Source organism: Phalacrocorax carbo, chromosome 10 (genome assembly GCF_963921805.1).
Source record: "Phalacrocorax carbo chromosome 10, bPhaCar2.1, whole genome shotgun sequence".
NCBI classification, from domain to species: domain Eukaryota; kingdom Metazoa; phylum Chordata; class Aves; order Suliformes; family Phalacrocoracidae; genus Phalacrocorax; species Phalacrocorax carbo.
Genome location: NC_087522.1, coordinates 11031411 through 11048559, shown reverse-complemented (window position 1 = coordinate 11048559; position 17149 = coordinate 11031411). Strand labels below are relative to the sequence as shown.

Below are 17149 nucleotides of genomic sequence, written 5' to 3'. Positions count from 1 at the left end.
GAGTTGTAAAGAACCTCTACTGCATGCCCCTTTCTCTTCAAGCATGCTGTATTGCACCCAAGTGACACCTTTACACAAGAATACTTGAGTAGTTTTTATAGCCTTTTATTAGTGTGTAAGCACATCCATGGTGCATATAAAACTGTAACAGTTGACTTAGTTTGAACAAATGATATTTTATTTTTCAGTAAGTGATTTAAAAGGCACTTCCACCTTGTGAATGGTGCATCAGGGGTGTAGTAACCAGGAAGAAACCCTATATTAGTCAAATACTCAAGACAAAATGAAAGTTTAAGAAAATATTAACTGACGAATGCCTTTTTTTCCTGCAAGAGTCTTGCAAATCCTTTGTAAACTGTAGTTCACTGGGATTTAATCATCTGAGCTACCAGAAGTCACTTTCTGGAAGATTCTCAAAGCAAATTACACTGAGTGTTTTAAGAGAAAAAAAAAGCCAAACCACCAAACCACCATTTCTAATACATTTCATGATAAAATAAGTTTTGGAGTACTCTTAACATCAACCTATACATTGGAGACAAGGCAGTTGTGCTTTTATCATTGTCAGAGGAGTGGGTGTATGTGACCTTGACACTAAGAGTAGACTTATACAGTGCTAAATATCATCTTCCCTCCCCTTGCTGCAGTGCAATTTTTTTAAGCGTGTTTATTCACTGGCTTTTGTTCCATTGAAATCTCCGTCTCTTGCATCCATTTCTTCATCACCTACTTCTGTTGCATTTTCAATTACTCTTCTGCCTCCAGATCTACGGGGTGGGGCAAAAGATGCTGGCTCATTTCCCCTCCTGCAGTAAGAGGGGGGGGGAGAGGAAAAAATCAGGTGTTAGGTCAATTGCAGTCCTCACAAATGAGTAGAGTTTTGTAACAGTACCTGTGGGGCTGATGTTTTTAAATGCGGAACACCCAAGAGCTATGGGTCTCTAATACAACTTTCTGTTCTGTAGCATATAAGAGTAATTTGTGGACTGGTTGAGACTCCCAGTTGCTTGGAACTGTGTGATTCCTGTTCTTGCGCTTAAAGTTCTTCTCTAAATAGTCTCATTTGCCCCCCACCCCTCCTACGCCTCCCTTCATTTCACTGTTTTCCCCTATGGGCGCTGTAACTGCTTTTGCTTGGAAGGAATGGGAAAGGGGGCTGCTTGTACCCCCAATAGCAGGGGAGTGTCCTTTCTGTCCCTTTAGAACAGCAAGGAGAGAGAGAGTGCTTGTGCTGAATTTCTGACCTGCAGTGTGAATAAGCCCACCATTACTGAAGGCATGTGATACCTGGGACTGGAGCAGTGCTGTGGATATCAGCAGGCATTTTTGAGCCCACAGTCCCTCTCTGCAAAGGCTGCATTGGTGAGAGCACCACAGGTGCTTAGAGACACATGGCATTCTAGGTTGCGAGTACCTCCAATCTCTTTCCCAATGGAGAGAGGAAACCATTGCTGCTTTGGAACTGCGTTATAACTCAGAGCTGACACTGAACAGTGCAAGTGTCTTGCAGAAGAGCTTACAGAAAATTTTGTTGTTGTTCTTGTGGTGGTTCCCCCCCATCTTACCCCCTTTTCCTCTCCCATCTCCCTCCCATCCCCATATATTTCATAGCCACAGCCCAAGGCAGGGACACTTTAGTCATCAAGATTAATTTTCTGGGGAGGTGTGAGCAAGTGAGACAGAAGATGGTTTTATCTCTTCTTGGCCTCCATTGGTACTGTGCTACAAAACGCTTAAGTTTTGTAACATGGCCTCTCACTTGTCCTTCATTAAGCAAACCTTTGTAAAGGCTTGAGACCACAGACGTAAGAAAGAAAATAAATTCATTATAACTGAATGTTGTGCCAAAATCACTAATTTGGTGTTAAATACATCTGACTCAACACTTTTAGGCACAGCAATCATGCATAAATATTTAAAGGCTTGTCTTGTCCTTGCAAAAGACTAAGCCGGTGTTGTCCTTTCTGAAGCAGCTATTTAAGTCCAAAGTTCAAACTTCCATAGATGGGAAGCAGGTAGGAACATGGGCTGGACTAACTTTATTTCAGAGGCACAAATCTGTGTTTCCAAGGTGGAAAAGTGACATGTAGTCTATTTTCCACAATTCTGCCCTTAAACTTTGGTGTGAGCAAGCAATTAGCTGGATAATAAAGCTTCACTTAAAATCTGCTGTTAATTAACCTTAATTGTTCTGGTGCTGATGGCATGTATATGTATACACAAGGGTATGTCATTTCTATGCTGGCATGTTCTTGACAGTAATGGCAGTGTCTACTATTTTATGATAGCAGGTATCTTATTACTGTTAAACAAGAAAGTTCTTGTTAGGTCAGTAAATTCATTAATTCTTGTCAATAAAGAGCTTGTCTTCACCAGGAAGAACTCTTTACCCCCTTGGACTCTGCCATCTGGACTCACTCATGAGTCAAGTGTAAGGTAACTCTTTTTATGCTGCCGTAATTCACTCAAGTGCTATAAGAGAACATAGGCCTGGTGGGAAGTAACAGCAAGAATCTAACCTGCTGTACAGCTTTGGCTACAAAGTGAATTCCCTATCACACACTAACCACTTATTAATGTAAACTGTTGCATTATGCATAAACTTAATACTACTTTAAACTAGTAGTGCCCTGTGGATAAACACTTTTGTTTATATCTTCCTCTTAAACAGGTTTATGGGTTTGATCATATTCATGTGGCCATTTTCATTCATATCTTTAGAATAATGCTGTAGTTGAGACAAGCCTTAAGCATTAGTGTTTACTTAGCATCTCTGTATTTAATCTACCTTTGAACAAGTGCTACTAGAGTAGTGCTTGAACAACAGTCTGACTGGAAGTATTAGGCTGACTAAAAGGCATGTGCAAGGACAAGACATCATCTTTAAATATTTGTGTATTCACAGCAAAATCCAGCATATGTAAAATAGAAGATATACAAATATTACAAGGCAGTAGCTCTTTGATTTTTGCAACAGCAGGTATTATTCCTATCTCCAGAGAATATGATAAAGTATAATATAATGCTGTGCTAGTTTACAGTGTCAATATTAATTTCTGTGTCTGTGCTTTGTGTTTTAATAACAGTAAACAAGCAATGTAATGTCTGCAAAATAGCTCTAAAAGCCTAAGTAATAGCTCTTTTGTAAGCAATATGGCATGAGTGCTACATAATGAAAGGCAAGATTTTCTTTTGTCTGTGATTGGTGTAAGTGTCATAAATAACATGCAAGTAAGATCTTCCCAAATCTCAGATGAGTTAGATGGGATCTTACCTTAGAGTCAGCATTACACTATGTAAGAAATACAGTGAAATCCTAATGACATGCTGTGACACTTCATATTCATTAGTCCTTTTAATCAATTTTACTAATCAATGGTGTATTTGATTTGAAAAATTTTAATCTTTGTGGCTGTGCACAAAGATGAGGTGCAAAAAAGACAATTTTCATGCAGAAAAAGTCAGAGTACTTTATTAGGTACTCTGTTGGTAGAGCTTGTGAGAATGCAACATTGGTAAGTCTACATCAGTACATAACCTGCTTGTAAGAAAGATGTATCTGATGAAACAGCTGATGGTAGCTAGATTATTGTAATATTTGTCTCTTTTGATAAAACAGATTAATGCCAAGATATCCAAGCCTTCACAGTTTGCAGAAACCTCACATAATTTTTACTTGGGCCAAAGAAGATGGAAATTTGTATAACACAAGCTAGCTGCAAAGTTGAAGGCATGGTACCTGCTTAGTCATGCGAAGGTTCCTGTGTCCCTCTGAAACAGAGATAGAGAGTCCCGGGCAGTTATACTAAACACATGGTCATGATCAGGGGCAGGTAGATTACTTTTAAATAATTAAACAATGTACATTACATCCAATTACATTACATTTAGATAAAACAAAAAATGAGCCTTATGGTATTCAATGTAAAAGGGCTGAATACAGCCACTCCTTTGTAAAGTGGCCAGGAGCATGCACCACCCAAGATGGTGCTAATGGAGAAGGCTACCACATCCCTAACTCTTCACTTTGAAGTAAATCCACATCTGAAGGTTTGTGCATGTGATTAGTAAACACACTGGCAAACGGCTTCAGGAACACTAGGGAGGTGCTTTGCTTTCATCTGAAATACTGTTGGGTTTAGGTAGACAGCAAAGTTTTATGGTGTGATGATGCAGATAGAACAATTTCCTTACAATTCAAGTCAGCCTCTTTATGTTAGTGAACTGCTGTTTCTGAAAACCCAGTAAGTGCAGGTGAACTCAGGTATGTAGCTGACTGATCACAGCTTTATTGTCTGTTTTAACAAGAAAATGCAAAGGGGCATTTTTATTTTCCTTGGTCTGATGACACTGAATCCCTTTGAAGTCCAAAGAGACTTTTGGATAAGAGACATATCATGTGCTTTGCCTTTTGCCGCCTGTGATGTTGTCTAAGACTGTTTACAGTCACTGTGTGTGAGTTGTGCATGTGTAAAAGTGTGAAAAGCACAAGCATTTCTACCCTTTTTGTGACTGCTTCTGTACAAATATATACAGCCATTATATAAGGGGTGTTTCCAAAAGCAAACAAGCCTAATTCTCTTCCTATTTAAGCCGACAGGAGTTTTGATTAGAAACAGAGTAAGGTCTGTGCCATGTTACCACAGTTGTTCATGTCACAGCTGAAATCCTGAGACTGCTGCAATCTATGAAATGCACTTCACCTTCTGACTTTGGCCTTTTGTTGTATCAGTCAAGCTCATACAAGGAGCAAATAACTTTGCAGCATTATCAGTGCCTGTTCTTTACTGGAACAGATATTTTTTTTTCCCCCTACTTCTCTAGTTTAGTTCCCAATTTCAAGGGTGTCAATGAATGGGAACAGCTATCCCAAACAAGGGCACTCTACCTGAGCTTGCTCTTCAGTGCTGCAACCTCACGGCCCAGGGCTTCGTTACTCTCAGTAGCCTCATCAAGCTCTCTCTGCAGTTTCCTACGGTTTGCATTGATACGCTGAGACTCTTCCTCAGCCTCCTCCAGCTGCCTTTTCAGTTGCTTGAGTCGTGTGTTGCCCTTCTCGGCCTAAAAAGAAATTGTAGTGTAATGTTTTAATTCAAAACAGATCTAATAGCTTTACATTCCCCATTTTGATTTCATACTTGGGAGTTTTACTGAAACATGGCCTGAATCAACAGTAGAAGCTTAAATTTTAAAAAATGTAAAAATAATTGCTTTGTGCGAGATACTGTATTCAGACACTACCTCATGTTTCGTTTGCTGCACAGTCCTACCTCTGTTTTTCTGGCTTGCAAGTTGGTGTGTGTTACAAACAAAATGTGTTCGTCTCTATTTATATACCAATATGGATGTTATGCACCATCCTCTAATCACTGTCCAGTCAGGCTGTTGCAGCTGGCTGATTGACAAGGACTAGTGCTTTGGCACTTGACTTAACATAGAAGAATTAGGTTGTCCGGCCTTTTAGCAAAGGGCTGTATAGCTCTCCCAGCATGGAATCCAAGCAGACGGTCTGCTTTCTAGAGGGATAGTTCTTTGAGGCAGAACATGGAATCTTCCTTTCCTAGGGTAAAACTTGAAAATCCCTGTGCCCCAGACTAAGACCCTCATGACACAGTCTGATACCTGATCCTTGTACTGCTCCGCTTGCTTTCTCTCATCCTCCACCTGCAGCAATGCATCCTTCAGCTTCTTGTCCTTTTGGCGCAACGTCTTGGCTGCAGCCTGCTTCTCTCTGCAAATGACAGAGCAACATTTGGTAATGTGGGAGGTCTGTAGTCTTGGCCTGCCTTAGGCATGTTGCTCATGAAACTGGGACTAAGGACCCATATGTTAAAGGTCTTACTGAATTTAACGGAAGAATTCTAAGCAAAACTTTAAGATCATGTTCTTCTGATCAAAACAAATGTGTTTGCTGTATGCTAGAGGTGGTGCAGGAGATCTGTTGTAAAACACAAGGTGATTGCCTCAGGAAATAATCCTACAAATGGTACAATGTATTATGGCAATTAACCTGGCAGGGTCATAGGGCAGTTACACTAAAATGTAAGGGAGTGTATCCTTGCCTTTGATACCAATAGAACTTTACAGCGGTAGAATGGTTCTTAATCAGAACCTGTAATAACTCCAGGTACTGGCCATTTGTCTAAGAAATGTTAAGTGAGGGAGAGACTTTACCAAGCCTTAATGGTGCTGAGAGCCTGATGACACAAATCCTGTACACCTTTCCTTACTTTCTGTCTCATTAACTGGAACAATAAATGGACAGCTGAGCCCTCTGGGAGACTAGTACCTGGCTTCCTGTTCCAATTGCTCTTCAAGAGAAGCAATTTTGGCCTCCAGAGCAGCAATTGTAGCTTTGAATTTGGACTTCACAGCTCCCTCCATCTCCTGCAGCTTACTCTTCAGCTCTTTGTTCTGCCTCTCCAGTTGCTGCCGAGCATTTTCGTTCTTCTGTGCAGTTGAGCGCTCTGTTGCCAGCTCATTGTTCAGCTGCTCTGCCTGCAAGGGAGAGAATGGATGCCATCAAAAGCGTTGCATGCTTTCAGAGAAATGACAGATGGCAATTTGGGGTGGCAATTCTCTAAATACTTATTCAGAACCACAAACAGCTTTTGCTGGCATAAAAACAGAACATGCTGAAATGAGCTCTACCTGCTGTACCGCTTTCCTCATGCGATCACCCATTGCCTCTATGTTGCCTTGCTCCTCTTCTAGCTCTTCCTCTAGCTGGGCAATTCTTGCCTCCAGGCGCCGCTTCTCATCCTGAAGGCTTGTCCTGTAAGTTTAAAGTAAATGAGTGTTTAGTTATGGCTCTGACCAGTTGAGTGTGTCTGAAACTCTTATGAACTGCCAAGAACTCATAAAGAAAAGAGAACTAGATATTTCAATTAAACTAGTCATGTGTACGTGTTGTGTTGTCAAGAGCAGATTGCTGTTTGGAGAGGAACATGACTTCTCTTGGCAGCTGTGCAAGCAGCATGTTTACAGCCTTATGAGTAATCCAGTCTATTCCTACCTTCCAGAAGTAGCGCTTGCAAGTTCCTCTGCCATCTCTTCTTTCTCTAGATCTGCTTGTTTGCGAGCTCTCTCTGCAGCAGCCAGCTCCTAGGAGGAAAGGAAAAGGCAGCACAGTGAAGAAATGAGCAAGTAAGCATTCAAACAAACAGTTATAGCATGATACACAGGACTATAAAATTTCTAAAACTAGTATAAGACAGGTTGTCTTCTTTACAGAATAGATTCTTGTCATGTTATATAAATCCCAGGGAAGTGCAATGAAATACACTTTATCCATCCTATCAGCTGGTTTCTGTTTTATTGGTTTCAGTCACAAGATTGCCACTTAATACACACAGGAATAATAGGACTAACAAGAATTCAGGTATTTATAGCTATGAAAAACAATTTGTGTTGGATCATACTGTTCATTTCCCTTTAAGGCTGCTGAACTGTGTCATTTTTTTCATTTTTTTTCAGCTTAATGTGGCTATGCTGAGATGTAGATCCAACTTTAGTAGAGCGCATGGAGCACATGGAACTTGTAACAAGTGCTGTTTATGGCTTTCCATCCCTGATAGCTATTACATTATTTCATTGCTGTTCTGTTGCTGCTGAAGACCATGTGTAGTCTGCTTTGTACTGCTCTAAGTTTCCTACTTTACCTCTTGAAGCTGGATGAGTTCTGCTTCCAAGCCCTTTGCTTTCTTCTCATTTTCTCTGGCTGTAGCAAATATTTCTTCTCTGGCAGCCCGTGCATCATCCAGCTCTCGTTGGTAGTCCTTCATCTGAGCCTTGTTGAAAAGAATAAGAGATTTATTTTTTGTCTGGCTTTATTACAGTTTCAGTATAAAGAAATTTGGGCAGAATAGAACACATACACATTTACATAGTAATAATGCCTGCATAAATTATATTTTCTGGAGACATCAGCTAGCACATGTTGGAAAGGTCTAAAATGCTATTCCAAGAAAAGCGATGCTTCCACTTGCACGCTGCAGCTTTTGTAATGCCTATTGTCCTTATTTCCTCTGAATATTTGAGTACATATGCAGTCTTAATCTTTCCAATATATCCTTTTTTGTTGTTTAGCTGTCAGCATATGAGAGAACAGTTGATATGGAGACTTAGAGTATAAATAGGAAAATGATAATTCAGAGACAACATGATTTCTGAACAGTCTTTTATGTTTCTGAGTCAAGTGTTAGAACCAGGATTGAAGCCTGTAATAAATCTTATCCAGTAGCCCTTTGTCTATGTGGGAATCTGTCTTCCTTCATGTGGGTAAGTCAATAATAGATGGGTGTTGGCTAGAGAATTTTGGAAGCTCTCTGCAACGATGAAATTTAAGATTTTCATGGTTTGCCATATGAAATTTTCCATTGTCATTCAAATTGAGCATTACAGTACCGATCCTTGAATCTGCAAGTCTAGTTAAAACTCCCCCTCTAACCAATCATGTGTAACAGGCATCAAGTTCACAGGTCTCACCTAACTTTCATATTGTAGCTGGACAAAAGACAGCTGTGGGAAAAACTATATTTGTGGGATTACATACCTGTAATTTGCGAAGTTGTTTGATGGCTTCTTCCCGAGCTTTATTAGCAGAATCAGCTTGGCTTTCTAGATCTTTAACATCAATCTCCAGCTTCTTTTTGGCTGCAGCTGCCAGGGCACGTTGCTTCCGCTCATCTTCCAGTTCTGTTTCGTATTCATGGAGCTGATTGTTAGAGAAAACAATTGAAGTTTATGAAAAGCCTTGATCACTCTTAAACACTTTGTATGTCTGAATAACGTATACAGCCCCTATATCTCTAATTGTGATTTCCCTGGCAGTTAAATTACATTTCCATTTTGTCCAAAAATTAAAGATTCTTGAAAGGAGTCAGCAATTTGGGTTCTCTATTAATGGAAATACGTATACTACAAGGAGATGACTTAGTAGTTGTCCTTGCTGTCATAACACTCCTATACAAATAGGCCATGTCCTGTCTGTTTTCATTTCCAATACTTTTGTATCCATTCAGTGTACCTTGGGAAGGCAGATATTAGAAGCTGTCTTTTTTTCACTTGGACTGAGAATATAGGGAAGGTTCTTTTGACTGTGTTAGAAATAACAATTCATATTTTTATACTATATTGGTTGTAGTGTTAAAATGCTAAATCTGTTGGCAACTGTGCACCTGCTACTGAAACAGGAGAAAAACTGTTATGCGGTTTTGTGCCTTTTTAGTACAATAAGCTACTTTTTTATTTGCAAAGCACAAGGCAATATAATGTTTTCTTCATATTATAGTAAGGTGGTTTTAAGAATGGCTTGAGGCTTGGAACTTCCAGCTGGCTTGGTTAGACATCTACAAAGGCAATAATAGGGAACAGTACCTGTTTAAGGAGTTGTCTTCTCTTCTCCTCATTCTGTTCATCTCTGGCTTGTAAATCTCTTTCAAACTGGCCTTTCAGGGCCTGCATATTAACCTCCAACCTGAGTTTGGCATCTTCAGCAGCCTGGAGCTCATCCTCTAGCTCTTCTAATTGTGTCTTCATCTCTTCTACTTGCTGTTCAAGGGTCCGTTTAGATTTCTCCAATTCATGGACCTTTCAAGCAATAAGTATTTAATAGACTTGTTATAAAAAAATATAATTCTAGTTAAACATAGTCTACCTGCAATATAGGCCACATTTGAAAATATCAGCTCTGGAAAATGAATTAACTAATTTGCACCGAAAATGGTAAATTAGCATTTCTCTGTACACTTGTAAATCTGTCTTCAAATAACCTGTGATTCTCTTTATCCCAGACATTTATTTTTAGTCTAGCTAAGTATCTTAATTAGTATTAGAAGTAGTATTATCATACCACTGTAATAAAAGAAGTGATTGGCAACGCATCAGTGGAAATTTGCTGCGGCTATACAAGTCAATGTTAGGCTGGTGGCAAAGTCAAATATAACTAATAAAATCAGATTTGCAGAGTTTACAACTTCAAAGATGCTTAATAAACTAGTAAATTACTTAGAATTTCTTTAATGTTTTTTCAGTCTTAGAAATCAATAAGAATCTATTTCATGCTTGAATTAATGTTTAAAATGAAGATGGCTTACAGTTACTTCGCCAAGTCTCTTGAAAGTTTGGGCACAAATGGAATAACCTTTGAATTCTGTATGAAATATCTCATCTTGCTGAATGGATTTGTGTGCTACAGAGAAATTCCGACACTAAAACAATGATCTGTTTGTTTGCTGCTCTTTTAAGTTTTTGTTGTGGAAATTGTTCTGAGACCAAAACTTACGTTCTTGCCAACATCATCTTTGGAGCTAACAAGATCTTCCATTTCAGCTTTCAACATTTTGTTCATCCTCTCCAGTTCTTCTTTGGCTTCCAAAGCCTCTTCAAGTGCTCGGGCCAATGACAAAGCCTTTGTTTCTTTTTCTCTAGCTTCAGCTTCTGCTCTGTCCCTTTCATCTGCATATTTTGAAGAGATGTTTTTCTCTTCAGCTAACATCTGTAAAAAGGTAGTGTTAATCCAGGAAGTCATTAGTAATAGGGTTTTTCTATTGCAACTGTCTTGTCAGCTGTTAATGACAGAAAAATCTCTGCTTTTTGATAAATGTATACAAATACAAAATTAACCAGTGTGTGCATAATGAAATTTGAGTTTGTTTTTTGTCCCTGCTTTACCTTTCACTAAACGAGTAGTCTTTGAGTTCCAGAGAAGTTAGGTGATAACACAGCAAGGGAGAATCTTAAATCCATACCTGATCAAACTTCTTCTGTTTCTTCTCCAGGTTGGAGACCAGCTGACGCTGATTGTCTAAGTCCACCACCAGGTCATCCAGCTCCTGCTGGAGTCTGTTCTTGGTTTTTTCCAGTTTGTCATAAGAAGCAGCCTTTTCCTCGAACTGTTGTGTGAGACTTTCAATTTCCTTCTGAAGTTTCTTTTTGCCTTCTTCCATAGTTTCTACTGTGCTGGCATATTCCTGTAGCTTCTTCTTAGAGTCAGAGAGCTGAAATTTGAATTCAGAGGGAAAATCTTTATGGCAGTCACACCAAAACTTGGCAGAGAAGATGGCCAGGAGACAATCAAGAGCCAGAAGTCTTACTTAATTTGACCCATGTGAAGCTAGTGGCCAGTTACCAATCACCCAGACCACAGACCTAGTATGCACATGCAGGCCTAGCGTGCAAGACTATCTTGGAAGCTACCTTGGATTTGTACCTGTCCTAGAGATCACACTTTCAAGAAGAGGGAGACTGCTGGCTCCATTGTGGAGCTTCACTGATGCCATCTGGGCCAAAAACACTAGTTCCCTGAAGGTCCATGTGCTGCACCAGGATAGTTCTACAGATCTGAAACCTCCAGACTTACTGATAAAACTCTCAGCGATGGAGCTAGTGATTTAGCTATGGCACCAATACCTGAATTGTCAGTGTTGAAATATGTCTCTCCAGATTTTGTTTTGCTTCTGTTTCTTCATCCAACTGCTCTTGCAAGCTGTTCTTCTCATCCTCCAACTGACGAAGCTTGGTAGACACATTTAGCTTCTGCCGTGTTTCTTCCTGAAGCAGCTCCTACAGTCACCACATCAATCAGCAAGACAGTCATTGGTTTAGGTCTTTTTATAGTGCATTTTATAAATCTTGTAGGTGAGCTGTCACTGAATGCAAGTTTACCTGTGTATCTTGTAGCTGAGATCCTAAGGTTGCAACATCTTTGGTCAATTTGATTGTCTTGCTTTCTGCTTCATTGAGCAAACCAGTAACATTTTCAACCTCAACCTATGAGACACCACAGTGAATAAGTTCAGTTATTTTGCACAACTTCAAAATTTTCCTCCAAACTCTAGTTTGCTCTAGATTGAAATCTTAACTTTGAACAGGATCTGAATCTGCCACTATGCTTCTGGGTCACCTCAAGCACCAACAGTGTTTCTAACTTAACTGGAATTCACAATTTTGCTATAAGTTTTCTGGACAATATGTGGGACTTGTGTCCTCATATTGTCCAGAAAACTTATAGCAAAACTAAAGCCTACACACAAACTCTGCAGTGTCTGCACGTGTAATCTTTGACCTGTGTATTAAGACCCTCAAGGTCTAATGCCATTTTTAACTAGTTTACCTTAGTATTTTATTATTGTATATCAAAACCTAGTCATATTCATAAGTAATACTAGTATACTCCTTTCAATTAATTGCAAAGGGGAATAGGGATTTTTTTTTGTGGATTTTCCTTCCTCTTCCCAAGTTTGACAGCAGTTGGTGTGGTTTTGATTGTTTTCTTATTTATCCACTAACTTAAAGGAAAGCTTACTGCTGCTATGAACAAAGTTGTAACAATATGCTTGATTAGTATTGCTGGACACTGAACATCTACTAAAGAATGACTTTAAATTATCTTTAGTTATTTCTTATTAGACACTAAACCATAGATAAGTGAGTGTTCTCCTTTCATTGTCATTTTTATTGAGCACATCTTATGTTTTAATAGCTGTTTAATCCATCTCCAGAAACCACATTCCTATCATTGTTCCCCATCACTCAAAAATGGATGAACAGAAGGAAACTACAGAACAGTCACTGAACCAGTGATGGCATTACAGACTGCAACATGTACAGAGGGATGGTGAGACTAAAAGTTCCTAGTTTCATGAGACAGTTGTTGTAATTATTTGTATGATAATTGATGTAGGAGTTCAAGGTAGGAACCCTATAGAGGACAAAAAAAAAAATAGAGCATTTTGGCTGAAGTTGACAGGGCCAGGATTCGTCCAGATACACCCTCACGGAACAGTATAAACTGATCTTCTCAAGCCCAAGGTGTCACAGAAAAAGGTCAAACTCCTTCCTACCTGTAATTTATGAACTTTTTCATTGAGTTCTGTCCGAACACGCTCTCCATCAGCATATTTGGACTGTAACTCTTGCAGCTGTACTTCCAGCTTCTTCTTTTTGTGCTCCACATCTTGTTTGGCTTGATTCAGGCTCCTGACTTCATTAGCCAGATCAGCATTGTCTTTCTCTAGTGTCTGTTTGGTCTTATCCAAGTTTGCTTTAGCCTAAAAGCATGAAGTGAAGAAAGATGATCTATAAAAGGAAACCATATTATCTAGTAGACAGTTTTCAACATGATGGATTTCTGTTTACCCGTTTAAATTGTTCCAGCTGCTCGGTTAGCTCTTCCACAGCTTGAGTGTGCTTTTGCCTCATCTCCTGGACCTGGGCTTCATGAGTTCGAGTCTCTTCCTCCAGAGCTCTCTTCAGCACTGTGACCTCCTGTTCACGCTTTGCCCTGGAAGGTAACACACATAAATGGAGCAGCAGCAGAGTGTTCCAGTTACTGGGAAAATAGCACTACTGTACAGTTACTAGACAGTATTGTGCTAAGCTTGGTGACATTTATTTTTGGCCTGTGTGCTCTATCTCCATACCTGAGCTCTTGCTGGGTGGCTGTGGTATCCAAAGTATCCTCAAGCTCTGTCTTAAGAGCCTCTAGCTCTTCACCTAGGTCTCTCTTCTGTTTTTCTGCTTTGTTTCTTGCAGCTCTCTCAGACTCCAAGTCTTCCTGGAGATCAGAGATGTGAGATTCCAATTCACGAATCTTCTTGAGGGCATTGTTCTTTTGACTAGTTTCATCTTCAAGCCTGAAAATAGAATATTTAATTTTATATATTAAGAAAAAAATAATTTCACTTTGAGGAAATCAGTATGCCGAGATTAAAGGTTTGTAGGTTATGTGCAAGAAAGCACTGAAGAAAGAGGTGGGAATGACACAGAAAGGATCTGGCAGCTGTACTTTATCTGATCAGCTGATACAGTAAAAGTTTTGGTTGAGTGTTGTCCCTCTTAAATGTATACAGAAAATCCACTGAGACTCTGGAATGGATCAAGGTCAGATTCTAAAGTAATTTCTGCCTTTTGCAATGAAATGTATTGTTACATTTCATTCTTTAACTGACAGCACTACTTAATGCCATTGAGGAGTTTTCATTGATACCTGGAGGTAAGATAATGTGTCTATGGGCAAGCAATAGTATAATTATTTTTCACAAAATAGAATTTGGAAAATGGGGAAAGTATGCAGGGATGAGGTAACTGAGAAATGAGATTTGTGGCTGCAGCATCTCAGTGTCTGGGAAGGGAAGAGACACATGTTCCAGCCTGGGTTTTCAACCTGTGTGCAGATTCAGGGGTGAATACCTGGCTAGAGCAGCCTGCAGCTCTTCCTCCTTCTTGGCTAGTTGTGCCTTCAGCTCAGCAATTTGTGCCTGGAGCTCTGCAATTTGCTCATGTAGATCACCTGAGTCCCCTTCCAACTTCCTCTTAATTTTCTCCAGTTCTTGTCTGTTCTTTTCTTCTTTCTTTAATCGCACTGAAAAAGTAAGGATTTTGGTCATGGGAGTGTTAGTGCAAGGAGCCCTTAATCTGATCTTGAACGTAGACAAAAAAATGTTCCAGCCTCCAGTGAGGCCATACATTTAACTACAAGTGACTGCATTTCTGAAGCAACATGCAATAATTTACTGTTATCGCTCATTTCTAGCCACTGAAAGAATAATTTATTTGTCTTTCTCCAAAAGAAGCTTCTCCCCCGCCCCAATTTTCTCTCCTTCACTCCTCTGAACGTAAAAAGAAAAAGAAGGTATCTACGGTTTATATACCCTGGGATTTTGGTAATTCTCGTGTGCAATGGCTTCAGCATAAGAAATTTGGAAAATACCCCACAAATTTTTTTGACGTTCTTTCCAGTTTGGGTTTTTTGTTGTGTGCCAAGGCAAAATAACTGACATAAACCACATTTTTGTTCATGTTACCTTCAAGTTCTGAAATCATAGATTCGTGTTTGTTTTTCAGCTTTGTAAGATTTTTGGCTTTTTCTTCTTCTTCTGCAAGATTTGTTGTTAGATCACTTATTCTTTCCTCAAGGAGTTTTCTTTCCTTTAGAAAAAAGAAAATACTTCCGTTAACAAAAGTCTGTCACTGGTGATCGTGAATCAACTCTTTGCCAACTAAGAATATCCAAGAAACTGTCTTTTTATGTTGTATTTCTTTAGATTGTAGTGATACATTTCAATTTGTCAATTACAGAAGAGCTGAGAAGTGGTGTCTAAGACTTCCATATTCTCTAATCTGCTGCGATTAGAATCTTACACTCACTCTAATGGCTGGTAAGTACAGGGCCCAGTTCAGAGGAGCATCCCCTTTCAAAAAGTACTGGAATACATGATTACTTTCAGTTTTAATCATGAAGTTTTATTGAAACTAGTTGAAAACCAAGAGAATTGTTTACTCTGCTTGGGGCCAAAAAGGCCTGTCTTCCACTATTATGCTTGACTGCTGTGGGTATTTTGCTTGAAGATACTGTTACCACAAAAGACCTCAAAACCAGCAGTTTTACACAAGTTTGAATTGTTTAAATGAGCATGAAAAATTATCACAACCTTGTTTGATAGAGGCTGAAGTGAGAATCTGGTGACTCTATACCTGTGAGACTATATTAGTCAAGGGTATTCCTGTTCTAGTGGAAGAGGAGGTTCTCTCTCATCTTGTATTATTTTTACAAAGTAAGAAAATGGACCCTCAATGCTTACCTTGGTTAGCTTGTTATTCTGATCTTCCATTATGAGAATATCATCTTCCATTTTCTTTATCTTGCCATCTGCTGTTACTTTTTCAAGTTGCAATTTCTGCCTTGCAGCTTCTTCTTCTTCCAGCTGTTCCTCAAGGTCCTTTGAGGGGGGAAAAGAAAACCACAAAACATGAATTCTGGAAATAAAATGCTGCTTAGGTTATAGGAAATTCTTAATGTTTGTCACTATGTGGGGTATGTTGTAGACTCTGTTTTCATTAAGAACTGACAATCTGTAATGCTTGGTGATTTTAGAAGGAAAGATTTGTTAAATTTTTATAGAAAATATTGAAATTGAGATGAGGAAGAGGAGAACTCTGGAGGCAAGAGCATCAATTGATTGTTCTTACTTCAGTGGCATAGACACACATTCTGCAGAGGGCTGCACAACAAGCACTTTTATAGGATCTGAGGTTTGCCAGTCTCCATTTTTTCTCTGAGAGACACAAGTTATTGTCTTTATTTGTCACTTTATGCCTCCTTACCAGCATTTGTTGTTGCATCTTTTTCTTTTCTGCTTGCAGCTGCTGGCTGCGCTCCTCCTCTTCCTCAATTCTGGCTTCCATTTCATGCAGAATCTCTTCCAGCTCTTGTTTCTTAGCAGCTAAACGGACTCTCATCTCTTCAGCTTCAGCATACAGTTCAGTTTCTGCCTGAAGCTGTTCCTGAAGGAGGTTCTTCTCTTCACAAAGCTACATAAATAGAATGGAGAGGACGTTAAAACTTGGATTGCAAATTGCCCCACAGTGTCTTTTTACTAGATAGTCTAAGTGTACAGGCAGGCAGCTCTACCACAGGTTCTTGTGTGGACGTTAGGCCTTTACTGAAATAAATGGGAGTTTGTCTGCACTGAACTCTGGTTCTGGACCATCACTCTGAATACAATTGTAAGTGCAAAGAAAAAAGACACCTTTATTGTAATAGCTTCTAGAAATGGTGAAAGAACAGCTAGCTTTTCCCAGAGGCTCAGAGCTGTAAGTCACCTGTGTGTGTTTCAGTTCCAGCTCCTTCAATTCACTCTCTGCTTTTTGTTGTCTTTCCTTAGTTTTTTGTAGTTCTTCATCCTTGGCCTGCATTTCTTCCTCCTGGCGGGTGACTTGCAGCAGTGGTTTCACCTGAAAATACAAAGTTTTTTAAGAATATTTCCTGTCAGTATTCATGTTACTGAGCATGGTACTTAAAGGTGCTGGGCTGACTGGCACTAATGGTAGCAGTGTGTTGTTACTCAAATAGTGGACAAATCCTATCCAGCCAAGATTGATGTAAGCATCTTTAAAGCAGCAAGCCTCAGCAGTGTGGCTCTTGGCCATCTCTGTGTTAATTCTTAGAGCCTTGTCAGCACCTCTGCCTCCAGTAGTGTAACTTTTCAAATGGCCTCAAACCTGATTTGCTCCATTGATAATGTACAAAACCTACGTCTTCTGCATAGAAGGGCAATGTGCATATGCAGGTGTGTGTTACTGCCTATTTCTGGTTGCAGAGGAGTTGTTATCAATGCAAGTAGGAACAGCTTTCTGAATATAAACT

At 39.5% G+C, this 17149-nt stretch overlaps 1 protein-coding gene across 4 annotated transcripts in view; it reads right to left on the bottom strand.

Moving 5' to 3' along the window:
* Nucleotides 1–89: 89 nt before the first annotated feature.
* Nucleotides 90–17149, bottom strand: part of MYH11 (myosin heavy chain 11) — a 62344-nt gene continuing 45284 nt past the window's right edge. For 3 of the 4 annotated variants that reach the window (XM_064461843.1, XM_064461842.1, XM_064461844.1), the window contains 21 exons: nucleotides 16606–16737; nucleotides 16108–16314; nucleotides 15585–15722; nucleotides 14808–14931; nucleotides 14194–14365; nucleotides 13425–13637; nucleotides 13141–13285; nucleotides 12846–13052; nucleotides 11668–11772; nucleotides 11413–11565; nucleotides 10752–11000; nucleotides 10286–10498; nucleotides 9379–9591; nucleotides 8555–8716; nucleotides 7662–7790; nucleotides 7016–7104; nucleotides 6652–6775; nucleotides 6290–6498; nucleotides 5623–5731; nucleotides 4889–5061; nucleotides 90–806 (listed from right to left, as the gene is read on the bottom strand). In XM_064461843.1, the coding sequence (XP_064317913.1) occupies nucleotides 668–806; nucleotides 4889–5061; nucleotides 5623–5731; nucleotides 6290–6498; nucleotides 6652–6775; nucleotides 7016–7104; nucleotides 7662–7790; nucleotides 8555–8716; nucleotides 9379–9591; nucleotides 10286–10498; nucleotides 10752–11000; nucleotides 11413–11565; nucleotides 11668–11772; nucleotides 12846–13052; nucleotides 13141–13285; nucleotides 13425–13637; nucleotides 14194–14365; nucleotides 14808–14931; nucleotides 15585–15722; nucleotides 16108–16314; nucleotides 16606–16737 (3405 nt within the window). In that variant the 3' untranslated portion in view covers nucleotides 90–667. Of the gene's footprint in view, nucleotides 807–3739; nucleotides 3772–4888; nucleotides 5062–5622; nucleotides 5732–6289; nucleotides 6499–6651; nucleotides 6776–7015; nucleotides 7105–7661; nucleotides 7791–8554; nucleotides 8717–9378; nucleotides 9592–10285; nucleotides 10499–10751; nucleotides 11001–11412; nucleotides 11566–11667; nucleotides 11773–12845; nucleotides 13053–13140; nucleotides 13286–13424; nucleotides 13638–14193; nucleotides 14366–14807; nucleotides 14932–15584; nucleotides 15723–16107; nucleotides 16315–16605; nucleotides 16738–17149 lie in introns of all 4 variants that reach the window. The other variant, XM_064461845.1, reaches the window with a different exon arrangement.